Raw genomic sequence first — 25,596 nt, 5'->3', positions numbered from 1 at the left:
GATTTAAAAATCTCAATAACTAAATCAAGAGGTTAAGTGTTTGGTTTGAATTTTAATTATGTGTCCCTTTTTATAGTTTAGGATCCATATGAAATCCATGCTGTTTCAGATGAATTTATAAAGGTTTGCATTTTTAATTAATTGTCCCTTTTTATGGATTAGGATCCATATGAAACTGATGCTGTTTTAGATTAATTTATAAAAAGAGATGGTCATGAAAGGGTTAATGACGCTTTGGTTTGAGTTCTCAGAGGTCAGAGCAGCTCCTTGTGCCCATCCCCCACAGCCTTGATGTTCAATTATCCAATCAGAGCTTGAGTAGCGAGGGGAACAGTTCAGCTAGTTGAGGCATGCCTGAGCACCTGCACCCTTCTTCTCCTCTGACACCCACACCCTGGATTTCTTCATGGAGCGATTGAAAAGAAGAATGTATATTTTACGGAGCCACCACAAGAAATGTGAGGAAAGACTTGAAAATGCCCGGGTAAGTATTTTTTTTCCTTTGCATTGAGAATGAGTTAAGGTCGCTTTGTGTAGTTAAATAAACATAATCACAGTGAAAGACAAGATATTGTTAAAAAAATACTTGTGAAAAATTCGTAAATACAATAATGACGAAAAGTATTTGTCTACAAATGTTTTTTTTACATTAGGAAACGGTGACGAACTAAAAATACATCTCCGTGTGTCAGACACGATGGCGAAATTTAAGTTTCGTTTTTGCTGACCAGAGACAAAATGGACGACCGTTTAATTTTCTAACAACGTGTGTTTTCCCCACAACTGTGCACATAAGCAGCCTGTCTAAAGCACAATGTCCTCCTTGGATTAGTGATGTGCAGTTTGACTGACATGGTAAACTGATCCTGCGCAGCAATAGTACAGCAGGCCGCGGACTCGCAGGCCTGAGCATAAAGTGTGCATGGCGTAAAGGCATGGTTCTCTTTTCGGCGTCAGATACAAACGCGTTAGTGCGTCCATATTACCAGGACACCAGCATGTGCAGATAAAGAGTTCATTATGTTTAATATTAACATAAATTCTCTATCCTGCTGTTGGACTGAATCTGATGAGGGAAATGTGACTGAATGAGCATCACCTGTCGCTGCTGTAACATCCATAGTCTACACATTTAATAATTTAATTATTTGTAATAATGAGTGATTTGTTTTCACAGACTGATCGTCATTTTTAAAGCGTAATGACAGCTCTGCACCCGACAAAGCGCACATTACTGGCTCAAACTACTTTAAAATTACACAGCCCCCCTGGTGACATTGGATAGAAAATAATAACTCTCGAGATAGGGATAAGGATAATCTCGGTTTATACAGCGTTTACATTGTTTATAGCATGAAGTAGAACAAAATACTCACCCAGAAGGCTTTCCTGATCCAAGCAGTGCTTCGGGAGATATTTAGATCCAAAATCGTGCAGCGGATGTCCGTATGATGGGATCCATCGGGGACATAGACAGCGCCGCTCCTAAAACTGCGTTAATCGTCCAAAAACTCGTGTTTTTCACCAATATTCCATCATGGTCTGCTCCGAGTTAGTCCTCTGCTGCAGGCTGTGTCACTCCAGACAGCGCTGTGTGGTTGTAGTCACCTCTGGACTGACGAAGACTTTGTTTACGTTTGTGCCTCAAAGAAGTCAGTTCTCCAGAAAGTATTGCGCATGTGCAGTCGGCTCTCCAGGGAGTACTGCGCATGCGCAGTACTCTCTGGAGCGCTGTCTCCTTTCTTTCAGGCAGAAACATAAACAAAGTCTTCGTCAGTTCGGAGATCATTACAGCCATACAGCGCTGTCTGGAGAGACACAGACTTCAGCAGATCATCGATATCTAACTTGGAGCGGACCATGATGGAATATTGGTGAAAAACACGAGATTTTGGACGATTAATGCAGTTTTAGGAGCGGCGCTGTCTATGTCCCCGATGGATCCCATCATACGGACGTCCACTGCACGATTTTGGATCTAAATATCTCCTGAAGCACTGCTTAGATCAGGAAAGCCTTCTGGGTGAGTATTTTGTTCTACTTCATGCTATAAACAATGTTAAAGCTGTATAAACCAAACTTATCCTTTATAAGCATGGCCACAAGATAATTCAAATTCAGAAGAAAACGAATAATAATATCATTATTTTCATAATGTATGGCATGAGAATATAATGCATGGCCACATGATAATTCACCTTCTTGTGTGTGTAATTTTTATAAAATGATGTTTATAATTCAAGGAACGGTAATGATTGCTTGCTTTTGTTTTTAAGAGTCGCTTTTTGTATTTAACATGTTCTTTGTTATCATTGTCATGGCAAGTGTAGAGTCATTATTAATGCTATGACAAGCTGGAAGTCCTAACGTCTACATGAAGCCAGGCACTTCAGTGTTGGTAGTGCGAAATGAAGTAAGGCAGAATCTCTTGATACTTTAAAAGAAGGGCTACAAGATCAGGATCTTGTAATTTTGAGAAAAGATCTTATAATAAAGAGATAGAGTTGTGATTTTTGGGATAATAATTTAAATCATGAGATCAGAGAAAATCTATCATATTAAAAGGATAAGTTTATTTTGAATTTTGAGATACAATTTAAAATTATGAGATCAGGATAATTTTGAGAAAAGATCTTATAATTGAGAGATAAGGTTATTGTGATTTTTGGGACAAAAATTTAAATCATGAGATCAGGATATCCTTATTTTGAGAAAATCTATTAAAGAAATAAGGTTATTGTTATTTTTGAGATAAAAATTTAAATTATGAGAGCAGGATCTTGTAATTTTGAGAAAACATCTAATATTTAAGAGCGTAGGTTAGTGAAGTTTTGGGATAAAAATTAAACAATAAGATCAGGATATTCTTATTTTGAGAAAATTTTTCATATTAAAGTGATCCAGACATCATAAATATGAGAACAGATTAAGTAAATACAAAGATCTCTAATTTCTAAAAATCCAAATGGGCTGGGCAATCTTACTTCTCAGTGTCACGATTAATTGAAGCTTACCTCAAGTACAATTAATGAACAATTGTTTTATGCTATGCTGAAACCTATTGGGGGTGTTACCAACGGTTGACAAAACTTTTTTCCTACAGTATTTACACTTATCATTTTTCTTGCATGCAAGGTTGTCTGATAAATTGACACTTGTCTCCTCCTAGTATGCAGCGCCTCATTTACTCTTGGTGAAAGTGAATACAGACTGTATGGAGGGGGCACATTATATAAACATGGAAGATAATCAAAGTAATTGACATTAGATTTACTTAGATAAGAGGGTCTGAAATATAAATTATGAGATTTTTTGATTAATTGTCCAGCCCTAATCAAAGATGCGGTGCTTCAGGGATACAAATTCTTGCAATTAGTCCATTCGAGCTTAGCAGGGACTCAGAAAACTGTATGTTCAGGTGTGTAGGACATTTTAAATAGGAGGGCTACCAACTAAATGTATGAGAGACATCATCGTCTTTCTTATCTGCTGTTTGTGCATCACACATCATCTCTCACAAGGCTGCTGACTGGCTGTCATAAGCAAAACACTAAAAAGACATTAAGAAGTTCTAAGACAGGCATCACCACAGGGTGCACCTTGGTTTGGATCCAGACCAAGTGATGATTCTGTCTGCACCCATAACCAATTTGTGATAAATTCTAAAAAGCAGATTTTAAAGTAGCATTTTTCAAAGATAGCAGGCACTGCTACTCCAGTTACACTAAAAGGTACTTTGGTGTCATGAAAGGCCCTTAAAATATGCATTATTGTTATTATTATTTTTATGGCAGTCTGTTGACAAGCTTGTCATACTATTAGTTTTCCCAGTATATGTTTGGTATATTTTCTGACATCAAGATAATACTAATGTTTTGACTTTATGATAAATCTAGCAGAAGTAATTTTATTGAGTTTGAAGAACAAGATGCTAAAAAATCAGCCTGTGCAAAAACTATAGAATCCCTCTCACATATTGGTGACCTGCACTGAGATCTGAGAGCTTTTCTGTTGTAGCTGTGCTGTCCACGGTGCTGATCTCCTCCATTTTTCAAGTTCAGCACTACAGAGGGTGCAGTAACACCACAGCACAAAAGCTGACAGTCCACAGTGCAGGTCATTTGCAGGGGATAAGGGTCCTATTTTTTTGCACAGGCTCTTCAGTTGGGTTTGTGACTGGTACAGCTCGTACAGAAAGCATGACAAAATCACTCCCACAAAATAAATCATGTTTCATTGTTTTCCAATTTCCCTGAGGATTAATAAAGTATTATCCAATTGAATGTAATGTAATCTAATGTCTCATTTTACAGTTGTCTGTGTGATGGCAGAAGTTGGAGGAATAATTGCTCAGAAATTTTAAGTTGTTCATTCGACAACCTTATATAAGCTTAAGAAAACATCTAAAACTTGTACTTAGATAAACGCATGGCATGACAGGCTTGTAATCAGACCGCCGTAGTGGTTTTAGTGTAACTGGAGTAGCAGTGCCTGCTGTCTTTGAAAAATGCTACTTTAAAATCTGCTTTTTAGAATTTATCACAAATTGGTTATGGGTGCAGACAGAATCATCACTTGGTCTGGATCCAAACCAAGGTGCACCCTGTGGTGATGCCTGTCTTAGAACTTCTTAATGTCTTTTTGGTGTTTTGCTTATGACAGCCAGTCAGCAGCCTTGTGAGAGATGATGTGTGATGCACAAACAGCAGATAAGAAAGACGATGATGTCTCTCATACATGCAAGAATTTGTATCCATGAAGCATCACGTGTTGGTTCAACTGCTCTTGCAGAAAGACACAAGCATGTCAGTTTGGGCTTTCTGCCAAAACAATCCAAGGGAGTTAAGATACCTGTGCATTGTTGACATAATAATAATAACACAATCCTCATTTTAAAAAAAAATTGTATTTCCTACTGCCTTAAACTTAAAAGATAGTTATAGCGGATTAACTGCATTTGAGCTGCATCATCAAAGTTCACATACGAGTAATGTGTTCCTGTTCGAGCCAGGGTTTTACGTTAGACATGTCTACACTCTATCATCTCAACTGAGTTATACATAAATAGACAGTCATTCAAAGGCCAGAGACCAGAAGAAGAAACATGCCAAATGTAGTTTAGACAGTAATATTCGGATAATTTTCAAATTTGTATGGTATTTGTAGATGTATGGCCTTTCTTTGGCAGTGTAAAGGTTTAACACTGAATTAAGCAAGAAATTATTTGCACAACTGATAATCCTGTTTTTCCCATTCTTGCATGGCTATGAAGGCTGAAAAGGACCATTGCCCCTCAGCAGATGAGCATACACCTCCCCAAGAGAGGCCTGAAGATGAACCTAATAAAGCATGCTACCCCTCATCAACACCATCGCCATCCAGAGAAGATGAGTTGCTCACAGAGGAGTCTCTGTTATCCAATCACACTGGATCTGATGCAGACTACAAACCATCATCGCCATCATTCAGTGAAGATGAGATGCTTGCACAGGAGTCTCTGTTATCCTGCCACAGTGGATCTGATGAAGGCTACAAACCATCATCATCATCATCGCCATCATCCAGAGAAGATGAGATGCTTGCACAGGAGTCTCTGTTATCCTGCCACAGTGGATCTGATGATGGCTACAAACCATCATCATCATCGCCATCATCTAGTGAAGACGAGGTACTAGCACAGGACTCCCAGTCATCCCACCACAGTACACCAGAGAAGCACCACAGTCATTCGTCATTCAGCAAAACTAAGATTGGAAAAGCTAAAGACAAGAAGGCAAAAGGTAAATCAATCCAAACAGGTACGCAGTCGAAAGGAAAAACAAAGTTACAAGATGGAAATGAAAGGCTGAAGATAACTATCAAAACAAGCAAAAAAAAGGGTGGTGCCAGGGTCTGGGACAAAGCTCATTACTGTATATACTGTAAAAAGGCTCAGTTAAAGATAGGTAGACATCTAGAAAGAAAACATAGTGATGAACGGGATGTCGCCCATGCGTTTAGTTTCCCAGTTGGCTCCAAAGAAAGAAAGACACTGTTAGAAGGCCTTCGTAATAAGGGTGACTGGCAACATAATCTTACTGTTTTACAAGAAGGAAATGGTGAGATCGTGACATGGAAACAGCCTTCTGGAAAGGTGGATATAGAGAACTACCTACCATGTCAACACTGTTATGCGATGTTCAAGAGAACTGAACTCTGGAGACATGAGAAGTCATGTAGGGAGCGGAAAGAGGAAATACACAAAGGCAAAAGATCTAGAGTTCAGAAATCTTCCTCACACCTAATTCCAGTCAGAGAAGCATGCAATGGAGTACAAAGGATCATCCATTCAATGCTACAGGATCATGTGACCTCTCATATCAGAAGTGATGAGATGATTTGTGCATATGGAGATGCCTTATTTGCAAAAAAGGGCCGTGAACAATCTCAGCATCGATACATTGCACAAAAGCTGAGAGAACTGGGACGCTTTGTATTGGCTGCCAAGGAGATTGACAAGGGTGTCAAAAATCTTAAAGACCTTTGTGATCCAGCAAGTTTCAAACTAGCAGTTAAAGCAGCAAGGCATGTGTCAAACTATGATGCAAGCAAGAATGAATATGGAAAACCATCTACAGCTGTTAAAATCGGCTTTTCACTCAAAGGGGCAACTGAGGCCTGGATAGGCCACTGCTTGATGCTGTCTAATGTCATAGCAGAGAAGAAGGCGAAAAAGTTCAAGGAGTTGCTGGATAACTCCTGGTCCACTTACGTGTCGGCTAATGCTCATAGCACAATTGAGCAACGGAAGTGGGGTAAGGAAGACAATGTACCTCTGACAGAGGATGTAATTACTCTACAGAACTACCTCAGGAACGCAGAGGAAGAGGCAAAGGCAGAGTTAACAGAGCATGTGAGCACTTCAGCTTACAAAAAGTTGAGTGAGAGCCTTCTTGCACAAATAATCGTGTTCAACAAGAAGCGTGAAGGAGAAGCATCACGTTTAACCCTTGAGACATATCTAAAAGCAGACACTGGCCCTGTCAATAAGGACATATATGAGACTCTATCAGCTGTGGAAAAACAACTGAGCAACAGACTGACACGTTTGGTGACACGTGGAAAGAGAGGGAGAAAGGTCCCCATCCTACTTCTTGAGCGCACAAAAGCTTCACTTGACTTCCTGATTGAGAAACGGAGAGAAGTTGGCATACTTGAGGATAACCCATTTCTGTTCGCAAGGCTTGGCACGACTACCAATCTTCGTGGGTGTGACTGCCTCAGAAGATATGCCGAAGAGAGCAAGGCCAAAAGTCCAGAACTGCTGAGGTCAACAAAGTTAAGGAAGCACGTTGCTACCCTATGTCAGCTCCTCGACCTCAACAATCAGGAACTCGAGCAAGTTGCTCGTTTTATGGGACATGACATTAGAGTCCACTGTGAGTACTACCGGCAGACAGATAAAACATTCCAAGTGGCCAAGATTGGCAAGCTTCTGTTTGCGATGGAACGTGGAGCTGAGTCACTAAAAGGAAAGAGTCTGCAAACACTGGACTCGGTTATTAATGGTATGTAAATTAATATTAATACACTTTTTTAGTCATCACCTTTCCAATTACACAATGCTCTCTGTCTTTCTCTCTGTGTCCTTTTCTATCTGTATTTTTTAACTTTTATTTAAAATCATTGTAATATTTAGTGTTCAAATTTCCTACTATTATTATTTTAACAGAGAGAGGTCATGCAGGAACCCCAACCAAAGACCTTAGAAGTGTGGAGAAGACAAGGACATCAAATGCAGGCAGACCACAGGAAGCTCATGATGGTACGCAATAAAAATCACTTTAGTGGTCATATTAAGAATGGGGTTGTCAATGTTTTAGTGTTAACTATTGTGATTGATCTTGAAACCTTAATTTCTTTTTTTCAAATTAATCACATTCACAATTTTGACCCCATGTTGATCAGATGAATGGGTTCTAAGTTGCAACAAATGTTAATAAAACACCAATCGGTCCCAGTTTGCAGTGCAACCTCTGGCAACTTAACCAGAATGAGTGCTTTCTATGGTTATGATACAAAACAGCACATCCACACATACATGGTGTATGTTCATTCTGACAAGGGCTTTTACTGCATTTGCTTTTCGTAGCATCCTTCTCAGCTCACCACAGAAGTTAATAAGAGTAACTATATTAGTAATTAGTGACTAAAAAACACTTATAGAAAAATAAACACAATTCTTAGCATCCCTGGGCTGTGTGTCTGTGTGCAGGACACTGCTGCAGCCTGATTGACAGCTGCCTGTCACCATCCTCATACAGCCATTTCTGTTGATTAATTGTAATGGAAATGGATCAAGGACAAGTGCCTTAATCAGAAAAGGAGTATGTGGTTACAATGTGACAATAATGTTTTACTATGTTAAAATACAGCCAATTTAGTAACTCATCAACTGACTCTGATCTCTTTTTCTCTGTTTTCAGCACATTTGCCTACATGAGAAAGGCCTCTCACTCTTAATTCAGAGCCAGAGTTAGTGAGATCTGCATACTTATCAATAGCTTTATGTTAGCTAGTTGCAGATAAACTTGCGAACATAAACAGAGCACAAGAAACAGTTGTTTTGTTGTCAAGATTAATCACACCCTCTTATTCTGATTAAGGCAATACAATTTTTTATTTGACAGCTCTAATTAAGTCCATTTAAACTTGGTTGAACAACAACAAATAGACAGACATGAAAAATTGTTGTTACCCTTTTTTTAAGAAATACATAAAAACCCACTTCGTCACTGAAATAACAAGAAATTTACAATTTGAATTAAAAAATTAAAATACAAATTTTACTCAATATTAACTAATGAAAATCACTACAGACACTGCTTTTAATTGGGCATCAACAGAATTATTATTAAAAAAAAGAAAAAAAACTGATACCAGCTTGGACAAAAATGATGGTATCCTTCACTCAATGCTTTGCTGCACAACCTTTTGAGTCAATCACTGTAATCAGGTGATTTCTGTAGCTCTCAGTGAGACTTCTGCACCTGTTTACAGTGATTTACTCAAAAGGTTGTGCAGCAAAGCATTGAGTTAAAAGGATAGTTCGGATTTTTGACATGAACCTGTATGGCATCCTCATCTATAGTTATGTACATCAGCGCTGTCTTACCCCTGTCAGCGTCCTGTGACCCAAGATCTGGTGTGGTTCTGGTCCAGACAAAAGTAGTCCAGCAACATGGCTGGGGTCACAAAAATAAAGCGTTTTTCCTCTCAAAACAATTTGTGTTCAAAAGAGTGATACATTTGCATCACAAAACTGCAAACCGGAAAAAAGTCAGACTCTGTTATTGCTTGGCACTACTTTCTGGTGCGTATCACTGCGCCGCGCGGTGCATCCAGCTGACAGGTGCGCGTTGTCACTGTCATTACAACTTTAAAAAGTTAACGAAAACATGTCTGACTACGATTGTGATGAAGATGACATTGCATTTAGCACAGAGCCAAGGGGATTTATTTATGAACCTGAATATACTTATGCTGAAATTCGTCAGATGGAGTTAGAGCGGGTGGAGAGAGACGATCACAGTCATGTCGCTCCTGGAGCCACAGCTGGAGCCGTGAAAGAGAGAGAGGGTCACAGACATATGGTGGTGCACTTGTCAGAAGTATAAAGTCATGCCGACAGAGGTGGGGTGCTACTGCTGCCACGAACCTCATCATGCCACAGATGCAAAACCTTTCAATTGATGAGGAGGTCAGCGTTGCAGCTTCTGTCTGCATCACAAACAATAATGACTTTCCTGCACTACTGAATGAGGGTGTTTTTCCACGTACCTAGGCATGTGAAAAAAGCAGTAGCACCCCACCTCTGTCGGCATGACTTTATACTTCTGACAAGTGCACCACCATATGTCTGTGACCCTCTCTCTCTTTCACGGCTCCAGCTGTGGCTCCAGGAGCGACATGACTGTGATCGTCTCTCTCCACCCGCTCTAACTCCATCTGACGAATTTCAGCATCAGTATATTCAGGTTCATAAATAAATCCCCTTGGCTCTGTGCTAAATGTAATGTTATATTCATCAGTGTTGTAGTCAGACATGTTTTCGTTAACTTTTTAAAGTTGTAATGACAGTGACAACGCGCACCTGTCAGCTGGATGCACCGCGCGGCGCAGTGATATGCAGCAGAAAGTAGTGCCAAGCAATAACAGAGTCTGACTTTTTTCCAGTTTGCAGTTTTGTGAAGCAAATGTATCACTCTTTTGAACAAAAATTGTTTTGAGAGGAAAAACGCTTTATTTTCGTGACCCCAGCCATGTTGCTGGACTACTTTCGTCTGGACCAGAACCACACCAGATCTCGGGTCACAGGACGCTGACAGGGGTAAGACAGCACTGATGCACGTAACTACAGATGAGGATGCCATACAGGTTCATGTCAAAAAATCCAAACTATCCCTTTAAGGATACCATCATTTTTGTCCATTCTGTTGATGCTCAATTGAAAAGCAGAATCTGTAGTGATTTTCATTAGTTAATATTGAGTAAAATTTGTATTTTAAATTTTAAATTTAAATTGTAAATTTCTTGTTATTTCAGTGACGAAGTGGGTTTTTATGTATTTCTTAAAAAAAGGGTAACAACAATTTTTCATGTCTGTGTCTGTCTATCTATCTATCTATCTATCTATCTATCTATCTATCTATCTATCTATCTATCTATCTATCTATGTGTGTGTTTTTAGGATATGCTTCATCAGATGGAGAACTCCTGTCTGCCACAGGCTCATCAGTTGAAAGGCGAAAGAAGACAGCCAAAAGACGAAGACATGATGAACATGATGATGATGACTCTGGTAATTCCAGGCTATATTAACACAAGTAAGTATTCTTGACCTTGGTATTTACATGGTTTTTAATGTCATCTTTCATAGATAAAGAGGTGCCACATTCAGCTGTATCAAGGTCATTTGAAAAGAAACAATGGCAGACTGCAAGGAGACAAGATGATGAAGATGACAGTGGTGCTGATCATAATGATGGGAGTGCTAACAATAATCAAGACATTGAAAACAAAGGTAACACTTTTCTAATAATTTGAATTTTCTTTCACTCCACCATTGTTGTGTTTCTAAGATGTAAGCAATTTAATTTGACTAAAACATCATCCTGCAAAGATGGAGAGTTTCAACAAAGCACCAGCAGTGGGCTGCAAAAGGTGATCTCAGCAGAAGAAAAGCATGTTGATGGCAACGATGATGACTATGATGCTAGTGATGACAAAACTGGTCCAGGCACTGAAAACACAGGTAATGTTTTCTGTCTGACTCTGATCCTCTTTCAATGTTGTTTTGTTGTATTTAAGATGCATGATGATGGTTTGGTTGAGTCTATAACATTGGCAGGAGTAGAGTGTTATACATCTGAGATAAGTAACTACATTCAATTTTTACTTGAAGTCCTTGTTTTTTATACATTTCTGTTATGTCCATGGTCCTCAAAGAGTAAAAGGAATTAACATAAAACCAGATGGAATGATATATCAGAGGTGTTTAATAAAAATAAAGGATTTTCTTACAATTAAAGGATTGCCAAATAAAAAATGTACACACAATACCAAGATGATCAATTGATCAAAATCAAACACAGCAAATAACAACAAAAGAATCATAAGAATAGTCTCCAGAATGATAGTGATGTTATTATTTAAAACATTTATCTATTATTTAAACAGAAAATACTGATTAAACACATCTAATTCACTCAGATTTTGGTAACAGCATTGGTCTAAAAAAAAATCCCTATCGGTCTAGTTTTAATCATGCACATCTTTGTCAGTTACTGCAGCTTTGTGTTTTATAGTTCAAACAATTTTAATGATGCTTATGAGACATGAACAAAAATAAATTTAACAACAGCCCACTGCCGTGGATTAGCCTGAAAATAAAATAAGACATAGTGAGCTAAGGTGTTCACATGTGCATGCAAAATTGACCTGCAATTCTTGTTGTAGCTCAATATTTGGACTGCCACTGGTCAGGGGTGGATTTAGGATTGAAGAAGTTCCAGGGCTTGACCTGGATGAGTGATAGATTTTTTTTATTATCATGTGCAAATAATTGGTGCTTTAATAAAAATGATACAGCTTCTCAATTTCAACTTCTAACCACTTTACAGCAATTGCATACATTAAGATGGATTTGAGCCATGTTTTATATTTATATATATATATATATATATATATACATATATATATATATATACATATATATATATATATATACATATATATATATATATATATATATATACATATATATATATATACATATATATATATATATATATATACATATATATATATATATATATACATATATATATATATATATATATATATACAATGATCCCCAAATATATTCATACCCAAAGAGAAATTAAAATAGTCACTCAAATAACTAGAAACTGAAATAGTTAATAAAAAAATGGCTACTTTAAAAAAAACTGTCCTGGACAAATCAGAGCACCAGAACACCTCTGAGCACGAGCAGAAGTCTGGAGAGTTACAGAAAAGCCTTGAGGCAATTATTGATTTTTAATAATTGCCTCAAAGGGTTTTCCAACAAAATATTAGTGTGCATCATGTCCTTCTGCCCGTTTGCTTTGTATATAATATATATTTCTGTTGAACTCTGGTACTTCACATTACTTAAGACTTGGGGCTTTACAGGCAGCATCCGGGCCCCGGAGACCAAGTAGTCATCGATGCAATAAATCATCAATTGGTTCAAAAGTAAAAAATACCCTGAGTAGTTTATGAGGAGAGTACTTTGTACTTTTACTTATTTTTTTTAACACCAGTACTTTTACTTGTACTTGAGTACAATTTATGCAATGTAACAGTACTTGTACTTGAGCACAGATTTTCAGTACTCTTTCCACCTCTGGTTTGAACTATGATATTAGATTAGAATTTAGACAGTGATAAGGGCAGAGGGGTGTGGGCTAGGGCAGAGAGCCTGGAGGAGCGGCAAGAGCATGACTCTAGGATGCACCTCTGGCAACTTAACCAGAATGAGTGCTTTCTATGGTTATGATACAAAACAGCACATCCACACATACATGGTGTATGTTCACATCTTTCAACAAAAGTTTCCCTAAACCTTCATTTACAAAGGAGGTTGCTTTCAGAGGATTTTATTAACGACCTTTTTCAGCTGATGGCAAATTATCAAAATTACACATGTAAAATTGTTTAAACAAGGTAAAGTTTAAAAATTAAAATCCATTTCTTTAAATAAAGACTGCTACACCCATAGAAACATGTATGAGGCCTTGTTGACCTTTCTGTAAAACTGCTTGCACTTTATCAATGTTGTATGACATGATTGTGTTCTTTAACAGATGAAAAGAACAAAAAAAGGTGCCTTGAGAGGCAAAGGAAAACTGGAAATAAACGAAAGCGTCAACAAGATGACTCAGGTGAGTTCAGGCAGTAAAGTCTTAAGTGAAAAAGGAGAACTAAATCCAAAGTGTTGTGTATTTTCATTATACCAACATGTCATCTTTCTCAGATGGAGAGGACAGTCAGATAACTGCCACAAGATCCCTTGGGAAGGGCCGAAAGAAGAATGCAGTTACAAAAGAACAAAGTGATGGCAGTAAGATGAATTAGACAAATTTCTGTTAAATAGATACATTTTCTGACAACAATATGTGAGTCACTGCACAAGTCACTGTGCCTCACAGGTGAGAGGACTAGTGACTAAAGTGGTGTTACAGAGTGTCTACACTCAGTTGAAACATTAACTTAAATTTCTATTGTATAACAATTTCTGTGGCAAGGTTATTAATTTATGTTACATTATCATTGATTGTAAATTAAGCCAACTAACACAAAACTTCTGATCAACAAGACATATTTCACTTTCCCAAATAAGTCAATATTGTTATATCGACTTGAAATATACGTGCAGGTTACATATTTTATATCTGTCATTTCAATAAATGTCTTATCTCTAGTTGTAAAATAGTAAATTTAAATTAAAATAATGAAAACAGTAACAACAATAAGAGATGACAGTGTATTGAGTTCCACAGTAATCACCCCGTATGTCCACTCTGACACCACCACAGTTTGTCAGGCTTTGATTGTAGCATGTTAAAATTAATGTCAACAGTGATAGTGGGTTGTTTTCAGAGAAATCAGTGACTGGTCCTCAAACAAACACTCAGAAATAGATCTCTCCCCTGGATCAAGAGTAGCAAAAATGTATCATAGTCCAATGTCTTAAGCAGAAACAGAATTTGTGATCAAGTGAGCAAAATAATGTTTAATAGGCAACCATGTTCCAGAAGCCAATAACAACATCAGCTTAGTGTTGACTAAAAAAAAAGACATGACTTACTGGATACAATTGAGGATGCTTAAAAAAGACCAGTGGTGGTGTATTAATTTATTTTATTTGACACATTTTGTGAGAAAACGACCTTAAACTACAGTTGCAGAGTGAATGCTGCTTTAATGAAGCAGTGCATACATGACACTAAGCTATTTATGTTGTTGATCATCTATAATGATATGTAATGATATCCATGTAATAACAATCACATTTTTTGGTGCACCTGTTGTGTTCTGAGCTTTTGTCTGACAAGACTTCCTTATTACATTCAAAAGTACTCTTAGGTTTGAAATAGGCAAATCTTTTGATATTCCTTACGATAGTCAGCTACTTTGCAAATGACTTCTGTAGCACCTTTAACGTAATACTATGAGTTTTAAGTAAACTGAATATTTAAAAAATGCTGTGTGCACAATGCACATGAATCATGTCTTGACTGTACTTGTTATAACTTAGGTGTCCTTTAAATCATCAAAGTTGTGGGTGTTTAAATCATGCTTTATAAGTAGTGAATCAATGCAATTTTTATATTTTTTATTTTATTACTGTTATTACTTAGTCAAGGGCAGGGATCAGATGGTAGTGCAATGTCAATAAGGTCTTAGTTTAGACTTAGCTCAACCTCTTATAAACTAATTTTGTTTTTTGTCTTATAGATTCTCCAGATATAGAAGCCAAGAAACAAGGTAAGAGACCCTGGACTGAGAAGGAAAGGAATGCAGTTAAACGACGCCTTACAAAGTTCATCGCACTGAAAAAGGTTCCAGCAAAGCAGGACTGCCTCATGTGTATTGCCAAAGAGTCTCCAGCCCTGAAAGCCCGGACATGGAAAGATGTTAAATATTTTGTCTACAACGAAATCGTTAAAATCAAGAGAAGGCTTAAATTTTGAATGAGGTCCACAGAGTGGGGGAACTGACATGATCACAGAGAGAGAAGGGGGAGAGAGTAAGAGGGGGATTATTCCCATGTTTCAAAGGTTCTGTTTTGTCTGTTCATTTGTTTGGAGCCCCTTTAGCCATGCCCTAGAGTAAAGCAAATCTTTTAGGTAGTAGTTTGCATTTTGTAGGGACTGACATGTTGAGTCTGTTTTTTCAGGAAGAAGTCCTAGGATACAACCTTGGTGTTTTGTATCGTTCTTATAAACTGCTGCTTCGTACGTCTAACTGTGTTAATTTTGTCAACTAACTATTTTTGCCATAGTTTTTGTCAACAACCTTTCTACCCCTGACTACAACTAGAATGCAACAAAAACTACAACCAAAGTAACTGACATTTTTGTCAACAATTAAAACTAGACTAAATGTTTAGTTAGGAATCTATCCAATCACAGCTACTTTGGTTGTGTTAAAGGTTGGATGAGTTCAGAGGGACATTCAGTTTATGAGTTGAAATATCCATCGAGAGCAGGTTCACTGTTGTCAGTTCTGGTATTGTAACTAAGATGCTCTGCCAGATAGCCTAAATAAAGGTGACTGCATTTCACACAAAACTTGTTTTTTTCTGTTTATTTATACATTTAAACTTTACTAGTATTCAGTAAAGGGTTATTAGATGTTTCATTTTATCGAAGAAGAAAACATGACTTCAGAGTTTAAGGGAAACAAAAATGTCTTACCCTTTATGCTTAATATTTTAGTCTACTTAAATTACAGTAGACTTTGTTGACTAAAATGTAAAACTTAAAGCATTTTAGGCAAAAGACTAAAGCTAAATTAAAAAATGCTGTCAAAATTTACACAGATATCTACTTTACTATGGACAACTGAGTAGATATGTCACTTGATTATTTGGTTGATCAGACTGAGTATTAAATAATATAGTACTCACTAGATATTACTGTTAATTTGCTTACTGTTACTGTTCTGTTCATTATGGATTGTGTCTGCCATGTTTTTGTTTGACACTGTGGGACAGGACTTTCCGAAAGAGAACTAAGCACTTCTTTTGTTGACACTCCATTGATTGTAAAATGTCTGTTCTACCACAAATGGTCTTTATCATATTTAATCAAATTGCATGACCAACTAATATCAAGTTTTGTTGACTGGCACCTCAATAACTGGTTGTGGACAACTATTCTAAATCTGCTTAATATAGAAATGAGACACAGATTTGCCATGACTTGTACAAATTGTTTTAGTATTATGATGAAATGTTACTGTAATGTCTTAAGAAAATCATTATTTTGGGCTTTATGTTTAGACAGCTAAACTGGCAATAAAACAAACACTATTCCCTACTGAAATAACCAAATTTGCTCTTTAATAAATAAAATTTTCAATGGATGACAATACCCTGTTAACGGTGATCGGTGGTAACATATTTAACAAGTAAAACATTTCTCATTAATGATTTGCATTGATAAATATTCTGTAATGGAAACGGCATCTTTGATGAGCTACTTCAAATCATTCATACCCAAAGTCAGTGCCTGGTCCTCAGTTGGCTGGTAAAAAACTTTTTTCTAAATCCTTGTGTTTAACAAAATCTAAGGCAGTGTATTGGGTGAGGGCGCCACCCTGAGTTCAAAAATAGTTTTTCTGTATTCCTATGTCAAGAAGAAATGGTGGTCCTCGCTTTGTAGGCCTTTTTACTCGGTCCTCACTTGGCAGCAAGTACAGGAATGTGTGTGTGTGTGTGTGTGTGTGTGTGTGTGTGTGTGTGTGGTCTTTACTGGTGATGTTTGATCCTGCACACACACTGTTTGTGCAGTCGCATGCTCGTTACACATTAACACTGCTGTGCACTGAGACACACACACACACACACACTCAGCTGCTCAGCTCCGCCCACAGCATGCACACGCACACACACATTTCACACAATTCACCTGCAAAGGTAGGTGCACGAGTGCGCAGGCGCGTGCACGAACATGACTAACCACGCGGTCTGATGTCCACGCGCACACACACATACACACACACACACGAACACACGTGCGCGCGCACTTGCATTTGACACACACTTGTCTGCATTGGCATTTTTCTTGCAGCCGATCAGCAGCAGCAGCTCTGGTGGCCAAAAAATGAAATCAAACTTGTTCACTTTCCCTCCATCGTGCTCTAGTCTCTCATCCGTCTTCCTTACGAGTAAATCCACGGGGCTTCTGGCTGCAGGGTGGCACATGAACTGCCCCTGCGAGGCTGGGAAAAGACGTGCACAGAGCCTCCAGAGCGGAGAGACATCCAGCGAGTCCCTCCGCTTCATTATTGTCAGTCTCTCATCAGATAATATTAGCGCGCTCTCTGTGTGGTCCTTCCACCACAGTCCCTGCTCTCTCCGGGACCCTGTAGTGCATCACCTCATCACAGCCAGATCATCTTACAGGAAAATAACTATCAGAGCATGCAACTTTGCAAATAAGGGCTGATGAGCATCAGACCCACAGAAGCTGCAGCCTCCATCCGCAAAGCAACACATTCATTTTTGCACAAGTTTCCCCACACTGAATTACACCCTAAGTGCTTCCAACTTACCGATAAGAGCCAGCTGCAAGAAGTACAGTCCGAGGAAGTCCATTATGGAGAGCGACATTAATTCAAATGGATGCAATCCCGGGCGAGAGATGATGATGTGCGAGTATAAAAACCCCTCTGTTTGTTGGAATTGGCACCGAAAATTAAGACCGTAAGATCGCAGCTATTTCTCAAGTGATGACTGGCCGCTCACGCTGACGCCGGAGTCCACAGCACTGCATGAAAAAACAGGAACGGAGCAGAGCATCATTTTTTAACAGTCAAACTTTTGTCGTGGAGGGAAAAATGGGGAACAGCTGCGCCAAATCAAGCCAATGCAAGCGCGAAAAAAAGAGAGAAAAACAGTTCGTTCCTTCACTGGAATGAGATTTTTTACGCGTGTTGAAACATCCCCAGCCGCCTCATCCGTCCGTGCGTCCGTCCTCCCGTCCTCTGAGCGGCTGCTTCCTCTCCTTTTCTCCTCTTCTCCTCCACCTGCGCACCGTCTGGAAAACTGCGGATGAATCACAGGGGCGCGTTGCTTTGCGCACTCCGACCCTGCGAGTCACTCAGCCCCTGTGATCCTCCGCTCCCGGGCGGGTTGGCCAGAGATGCCCAGCCCAGCTCGTTTCAGAAAATCCAATCTTGGCCAAAGTTGAAATAGGACAAGTGAAATCGATAGTCTATTTCATACTGCCATAAAATGGAAACAATAAACCCCTGCGTAAAATGGTGCATGGTCTGTATGGGTGGGTAGACCATATCCACACTTCTGCCTCTGTGAATCTGGGTTATTCTCCACCTAAAAGATAAAGTATCATTGACTTGGAGGGAGTTGAGAAAATATTTTAGGGGCCCTTCAGCAGCACAGATCGAGCAGACACTAAAAAGAGAGCCGGGGCTGACTCACAGTGTCTGTGCCTCCTTAATGGTTAAAATGGAGAGACCATCTTGCAGCCAGCATGAGCTGTTTGAGGCTACCTGCTGTCTTCTGTGCTCCTGCTGCTCTGCTTTCAAAACAGAACAAAGCAGCATCTATTTTGATCTGGGTTTTGGGGACAGTGGGTCTGATTGACACTTGGAGCAATCTATCACTTTGAGGAGAAGCTCCTTTTTGGGGGGAAATTTGTTTCACCAATGCACCCAGAGCAGAGGGATTAACACTGCAGAACTGCATAAGTGATAGGAAGTGTTTCAAGTCGTCAAACTGACAGTTGTGAGAGCTTTTTTCCTGAATTATTTTCCAGCAGTGAGACCCACACTGTGGCTGAGAAATTAATTTTGGAGCACTCTCCCTGTTGGGTGTTATTTTGCCTCCTCAAGCTTATTTTTGGAGGTTTTTTTAACAGCATCCCAGGGACACTCTCATCCAAAACGATGTTTGTGCGGTATGTAAAAAAGGCTGACACTCAGGGAAACGTGGGAAGGATCTGTTTCCAAAGAACAAGCTGCACAACCTTAGACACTTGCAAACTTCTGTTCAGCATTTTATTTTGTGCAGAGGAGAGTGGGCAGTGTGTGCTCCTCTCAGGATTTGCTCACACTGAGAAGACTGGGAGGTTTGCAGGAGAGATTCTGCAGGCGGTGAGATGTTTCGAGGAGGTTTTGTTCAACCAAGGCCAGGAGTCTGTGTGGCTCAAAGGCTGCTGCAGCTTCTCGGTGATGTCTCCGCTTTGCATTCTTTGAAAGTGTCTGTAAAGCTGTCATTCTATCTGCTGTGCATCCTTTAGCATTAAACCTTCTTTATGATTACTTAGCACAGTCAGTTTCAGAGCTACAGCTTCTTATAAATACATTGAGAGTGAAGCTGTGAGGATTAATACACTGTAGGCTCCACATTACCAGATCAGCACTTGATTTAAACAAGAGTCCTGAAGTCATATTCAGCGTATCATCTGCATATTTAATAACCTCAGTAAGCATTCTCTAAAATCTCAGTGAGATTAAACAAAAGCTTTGATTCACAGCAGCTCATTTTGCTAATTAACCCACCGCTTCACTCTAAGGAGGAACTCTGTATCACAGTTAACAGTTAGCATCTCTGCCCCTTGGATGACCAGGGGTGTTTCCAAGGGGTGGTCAAGGGCCTCAAGCAATCTGTTTGGCCACCCCAAATTTCTAAACAATATCTGGGTATTTTCCTTGTCCAAGTGCTCAAGTGAAACAGTTTGTTTTGGTTGTGTTGCAGCAGGCCAATTTTTCAGAAATGCTACAAGCAACAAATCTAGCAACGTTTTCTGGATTTTGGAGTTTGGAGACGTTTCCATCTTATTCTTCCTGAACAAGCAGCAGGTGCCGCTGAAAACATGCAAATACTCAATTATACAAATGGGCCAATGATGTTGTTTTGTGACTTCTAGCACATCTCTTTTAGAAGAGGTCTTCTAGCGTAGAGGGGCACTTCGAGCTCTGCTCCCTGGTCCCAACTCTGCAACATCAAGCGCAATTCTTTCTAGCTTGACCCTTGGTCTCTAACATTCCTGTCACTCTTCAAACACAAGTCTTACTCTACCAGTGAGGAACTTACTCTCCTGGTGCAAAAGTTTAAGACAAGACTTCTTCAACAGTATTGTGACTCTTATTCATCCAGTGCAACTCTTACTTCTCTGGTGCAACTCATTCTAACACGACTCTTTCTCTTTTAGTGCAACTCTTTCCAGTGCAACTCTTTCTCTCCTACTGCCTCTCTTTATTTCTAGTGCAACTTTTCCAGTGCAACTTTTTCTGGTGCGACTCTTACTGTTCTAGTGCAACTCTTTTGGTGCAACTCCTTCTAGTGCAACTCTTTCTAGTGCAATTCTTACTCTTCGAGTGCAACTCTTTCTGGTACGACTCCTACTTTTCTAGTGCAGCTCATTCTAGTACAACTTTTTCTCTTTCTGGTGCGCTTCTTACTCAGCTTGTGCAACTCTTTCTCTTCTATTGCAACTCTTTCCTAGGACTCTTTCTCATTCAGTGCAAATCTTACTCTTTCTAGTGCGACTCTTACTTTTCTAGTGTGTCTATTCATCCTCCAGTGCAACTCCTTGTAGTGTGACTTTTTCCCTTCGAGTGCAACCCTGACCCTTCTATTGCAACCATTTCTCTACTTTAGTGTGACTCTTTTTTAAGCTGCATTTCCACCAAGCAGACCTGATCGGTTCGTTTCGGTACGGCGTGCATTTTGCGTTTCCACTGACTTATCCCGGGACAGATCCCTAAAAACCGAGACGAGCTGGCCTACTTTTGGGACCCTTCCGTATGGGTGCCAAACTGAGCTGATCCGCTCTCAGAAGGTGGAGTTACAACACTGCAGACCGTTGATTGGTCAAAAGAATCGTCACTTATCATGCGACAGCGGCTGCATCTCTCCTGGTGGCTCACAGACTTCTCTGAAACAAAGCTTGATTGTTCTTTGTATCAAAGAGCTACATGCCAATCACAGAGAGGTCGAAATGCTGCATGTCTTCCATCATTGCTCTTTGTTTACTGTGTCGCGTTTTTCTTCTTCGTTGGATTTAATAGCGGGGTAAGCTGCTACGGCGTCATGCTATTGGTTAACAGCTTCAGCATCCGGCTTACATGCCGCCTACTACAAGAGGGCACAGTTTTGATGTGGAAACGCAAATGGGATCATGCTTAACTGTACCAAACCATCCCAAACTGTAGTGAACCGACCAGGACTGCTTGGTGGAAACGCGGCTTTACATTCAGTGCAACTCTTCTCTTCTAGTACGACTCTTTCTAGTACAATTTTTACTTTTTCTGGTCTGACTAACTTTTCTAGTGCGTCTGTTCCTCTTCTAGTACAGCTCTTTCTGTGTGGCTCCTTCTTTTATAATGTGACCCTTACTCTTTCTAGTACAACTTTTACTCTTCCATTGTGACTGTTCCTTGCATGACTCCTACTCTTTCTAATTGGACTTTCACCCTTCTAGTGTGGCTCTTTCTGGTGGGACTCTTCTCTTCTTGTACAACTCTTCTCAGAGTAACTCATTCACCTCTTGCATGACTCTTTCTAGAGTGACTCTCTCAATCCTTTAGCACAACTCTTATTCCTCTAACACAACTGCGTCTTTTATTGTGTTAGCCAATAGCTGCTTTCATGACTGAGAAGTTGGTGACACTGAACATTTTCTCAGTCCTAAAGATGATTGTTTTCACCATGTGGTCTATTTTTATACAGATGGTAGGCAGTGTTTGTGTTTCCATTGCCAAAACTGAAAACACCAAAACGACAGATCTACCCTACTTCCAACACCCTTCACATGGTGTACCACTATACTTATATCAGGGGTTGTGTTGGTCGTTACAGATGTGGGGGGTTGGTCTCATTAAGAAATTAAGAAAACAGGTGCTCAACACTGACACCAGCTGAGCAAAGACAGTGGGGAGGAAATGTTTAAGCATCATGATGTTATTTAAGTGTTAGCATAGTTTTTAGATTTTTCCAACAACAGTTAACTGCAAGCTCCAAGGAAGCATCACACAAGATCCGTACCTCACCAGACAACCATCCAGAACGTTTAAATAAGAGCACTGAGTGAAAAATCCTTTTGGGAACCATCCCTAGGTTATGCTGTTATAGTCTCAAACTGCTGAGGCACCAGATACACCGAGCTCTGAATTGTTGTTGTGGACAACCTGTTGCTATTTTCCTGCCTGACTCCTGCTGCCACAGGTATTATCTTCCGAGATGACCCATACAAGTATTAAATCAGTAAAGTGATGTGCAATAAAGCAAGCGTACAGGAAACTGTTAGTGTGCCTTAGGACAAAAAGATCTGAAGTCTGCTTGGACAACTTTTCAGGGCACAGTCTGTGCTTTTGCTGCAGTTTGGCTGACAGTTTGGATTTCAGCCTTAAATTTTATTCATCACCTCATCTGAAGAGAAATGTGGCCGCACCACGCCACAGACACTCAGCAAAGCAGCAAGAATTGGTGTTTTCACTCTAAGATCGGAAACTCTCCTCTACCATTAACTCGCCTTTTCTCCATTTTTGGTGAAACAAATGAAAAACTTCTGTCTCAGCGACACCAGAGGGGGAGAAAAGTTGAGGACCCACACTGGTGGTGAATCCAGCCGGAGCGGCAGCACGTAGTCAGACGCTCCGCTGAAGGGCAAAGTGACAGAGCCGCTATTGGGAGGCAGATCAATCATTACCCAGGTCTCCAAAACAGGTTATGGAAATAAAAGGTAGCCTTACTCCTCTCTAAACTCCTCTGAATTACAGTGTGCTCCAAAAAAGATGGCACATTGATTGCCACCTCTATCCTCTGAATGGAGTCTGCCCCTGCTCGCTTTGGATCGAATCCTCCCTCCCCGCCTTCTTTTTGGGTGACTGAAAAAAGGAACCTTGTCCTCAAAACACTTGTGATGCTGATGTCATAAGGCAGGAGGAGAAATGGGACAGACTCCTGCTGAGTCGGTTGAGAAAAATCTTACCATGGGCTGATTAAGAGGTGTTAATTTATTCAAATGAATGCCAGCTCCTGAGTTGATTTCATTTTTTGGTTTGTGTGTGTGTGTGTTAGTCTTGTTGCAGACACGTGATGAGAGAAACAAGAGGGGGAGACGGAGAAGAAGAAGAAGAAGAAGATGAGAGGAGAAAAAAACTGACCAGCAATGGAGCTGAATCAGACCACAGAACAGCTTTCAAGGCCTCGGTGCATAAAGACCTGTGGGCGCTGACGATACAGATACATGATAATGAAACAAGGCCAGCCTCAGCTCTACTCTCTGCTCTCTGTCTGTCTCACACCTTTAGATGTGTCTTTATGCTTTTCCTTACACAGATTAACCTATGTATAAAAATAATGATGATCAATACTTAGAATAACACTACTAATTATGAGAATTTGCACGTTTTGTTCACAGAAATTAGCTTTGACTATATGCCAGTGAAAAAAGTATCATTGGCTGCCTAAAAAGATGGATGGCGTGCCTCTATCAACTCCCACTGTACAACAATGAAGCCAAAAGCATTGCACACCATTGGCATTATTTGTAGCCAGAAGAATCATAATCATCAATGGAGCTGTCAGACATCATGTTATACACCTTTGTGTGTCATCAAATAACAAATGAAGACCTGGCTTCTCAGAAACAAACAAAAAAAAAATCAGGTAGAAACCATGTCTGAAAAAACTTATATGAGGCTAAATTGGTTTGGCTGTTTGTCCTGCACTGTAACTAATTCATGTAAATTTGCCAGGAAGTGTCAACACTAAAATCCTGTTATGTTTAAATAACTACATGGTACAGACCAGCTGGCTGTGCTTCACTTGGCACGGACCTTGTACCCAATGTTTGTTTACAGTGTGTTGGCCAGTTTTAAATTGGAGTAAAAGATAATAAATTGTTTTTTTTATTTTTGTTAACTTTAAAATACCACTACTGGGACAGTAGCTTAATTGCAGCACAGACATCCAGCATGCGCCATGGAGCACAGACAGCCTGTGCCCCCCACAAAGCATCTCAATGTACAATGGTGTCTTATATCTACTCCATATGCTGTCATAACAGAATTACTTCGCTTTAAAATAACGGTAATTAACGGCAAGAGGGTGATCAGTATTTTACTGTAATTTCATATTTGTATACTGTAATCCAATATACAGTATTATACTGCAAAAATACAGTACAATACATGCACAGTAAAATAACAGACAATTATTGGACATTCCTGCTGCCAGCATTTAATCATTATTTCACAGTAACATTGTTTAGAGAGTATCTGTTAGTATGCAGTGGGAGGGGTTTATTAGTTATGTCATGGAGTTATGTGTGGAGGAAGCTCCAAATGTTTTGGCTTCATTTTGGGGAGCTGTTATTCCATCCGCAACTTCTACACATTGCAATCCTGCAAAAAGACAGTCTCTTTAAATATTTAATTTTGTATATTTTGTCATGTGAGCCTGTGATGTATGCATGATATATATCTATATATAAATATTTAAAATTCTACAATAGCATCATTACAGTTCCAGCAGGAGCTCAAAACCTGCCGTCCTTTCAGAGTCCACTTGAGGCTGGCTGCAGAAACACCAGGAACCACACACACACACCCTGGCATGTCTCAGAGGGTAAGTTTGCACTTATCATTTCGTTGTCACGTTATTACTTTCAGGTTACATCACTTCCTGCCTTAATGTTTTCTTGCCTTAATGACTGTGGGCCCTGCCCCTCATCGTTCTGACCTTACTTCCTGTAGTGGTAAATGTACTTAAATTATATTACTCTGCTAGTCTCATCCACACCACATTCACACACTGATGGCAGGAGGAGCCTTCAGTTGTTAACTAACACATTCACACACCAATGAGCAACAGTAGGAGCAGTAGGGTTAAGTGTCTTGCTCAAGGACACTTTGGCATGTGACTGCAGAAGCTAGAATCAAATCCTTAACCTTCCGATTGAGAGGCGCCCTCCTTTATAAAAAGCTGTATCGCTTTGTGTTTTAGGCCTTATGCAGTCAGATTTTTCCACCATCCTGTTTCCACCATGTTTACGTCTCTTATGGTAAAACACAACTGCATTATGCCCATATAAGGGCGTAGTTGACCTGACAGGCTAAAGCTGCCTGAGAAGAAACTAAAGACCTGTCTCTTTCCTTACCCTAACTTTAACAAAGCTAAATTAAATCAAACTTCTTCACTATTGGCTTAAAAACTCTGCATCAGAAACAAACAGGTGACATCATAGAGACTCTGTCCATGTTTAAGTTAACATGGGGTTAAATATGCAGAATGTTCCCATGCTTTGTTTGAAA

At 39.5% G+C, this 25,596-nt stretch overlaps 2 protein-coding genes across 5 annotated transcripts in view; one reads left to right on the top strand and one right to left on the bottom strand.

Annotated features, from left to right (window-relative positions):
• gfra4a (GDNF family receptor alpha 4a) overlaps positions 1-18,704 on the bottom strand; it is a 263,440-nt gene extending 244,736 nt beyond the window's left edge. Inside the window, exon 1 of the mRNA XM_074692051.1 lies at positions 17,866-18,704. Within this exon, the coding sequence (XP_074548152.1) occupies positions 17,866-17,923 (58 nt within the window). The 5' untranslated portion in view covers positions 17,924-18,704. The remainder of the gene's footprint in view (positions 1-17,865) is intronic.
• On the top strand, positions 1,755-17,036 carry LOC141807087 (uncharacterized). 4 transcript variants are annotated; one of them, XR_012599808.1, is made up of 8 exons: positions 1,755-2,023; positions 5,273-7,547; positions 7,712-7,804; positions 10,730-11,062; positions 11,162-11,293; positions 13,389-13,466; positions 13,559-13,645; positions 15,043-17,036. XR_012599808.1 is itself a non-coding variant. In XM_074692865.1 (5 exons), the coding sequence occupies exons 1-5, from the start codon at positions 10,903-10,905 to the stop codon at positions 15,276-15,278; spliced, it is 693 nt and encodes a 230-aa protein (XP_074548966.1). In that variant the 5' UTR covers positions 10,880-10,902; the 3' UTR covers positions 15,279-17,036. The 4 variants fall into 4 exon arrangements, 1 of the variants encoding a protein (XP_074548966.1); XR_012599807.1 differs by lacking the exon at positions 1,755-2,023 and having other exon boundaries at positions 4,726-7,547; positions 10,730-10,865; positions 11,121-11,293; XR_012599806.1 differs by lacking the exon at positions 1,755-2,023 and having other exon boundaries at positions 4,726-7,547.
• Positions 18,705-25,596: the final 6,892 nt, after the last annotated feature.

The sequence above is a fragment of the Halichoeres trimaculatus genome, unplaced genomic scaffold (assembly GCF_033239565.1).
Source record: "Halichoeres trimaculatus isolate MK-OKI-2021-1 unplaced genomic scaffold, fHalTri1.1 fHalTri1_scaffold_17, whole genome shotgun sequence".
NCBI lineage: Eukaryota > Metazoa > Chordata > Actinopteri > Labriformes > Labridae > Halichoeres > Halichoeres trimaculatus.
Note: the sequence above shows the minus strand (reverse complement) of the source record. Positions and strands in the feature narration are given on the sequence as shown.

What these genes read in the sequence shown, in the direction of transcription:
- LOC141807087 (XM_074692865.1), top strand. Translation starts at nt 10,903, where the DNA reads ATGTCATCTTTCATAGATAAAGAGGTGCCACATTCAGCTGTATCAAGG. An exon ending in TCAAGACATTGAAAACAAAG is followed by an intron (nt 11,063 to 11,161) that starts GTAACACTTTTC and finishes CATCCTGCAAAG; the next exon opens with ATGGAGAGTTTCAACAAAGC. An exon ending in AAAAGAACAAAGTGATGGCA is followed by an intron (nt 13,646 to 15,042) that starts GTAAGATGAATT and finishes TTTGTCTTATAG; the next exon opens with ATTCTCCAGATATAGAAGCC.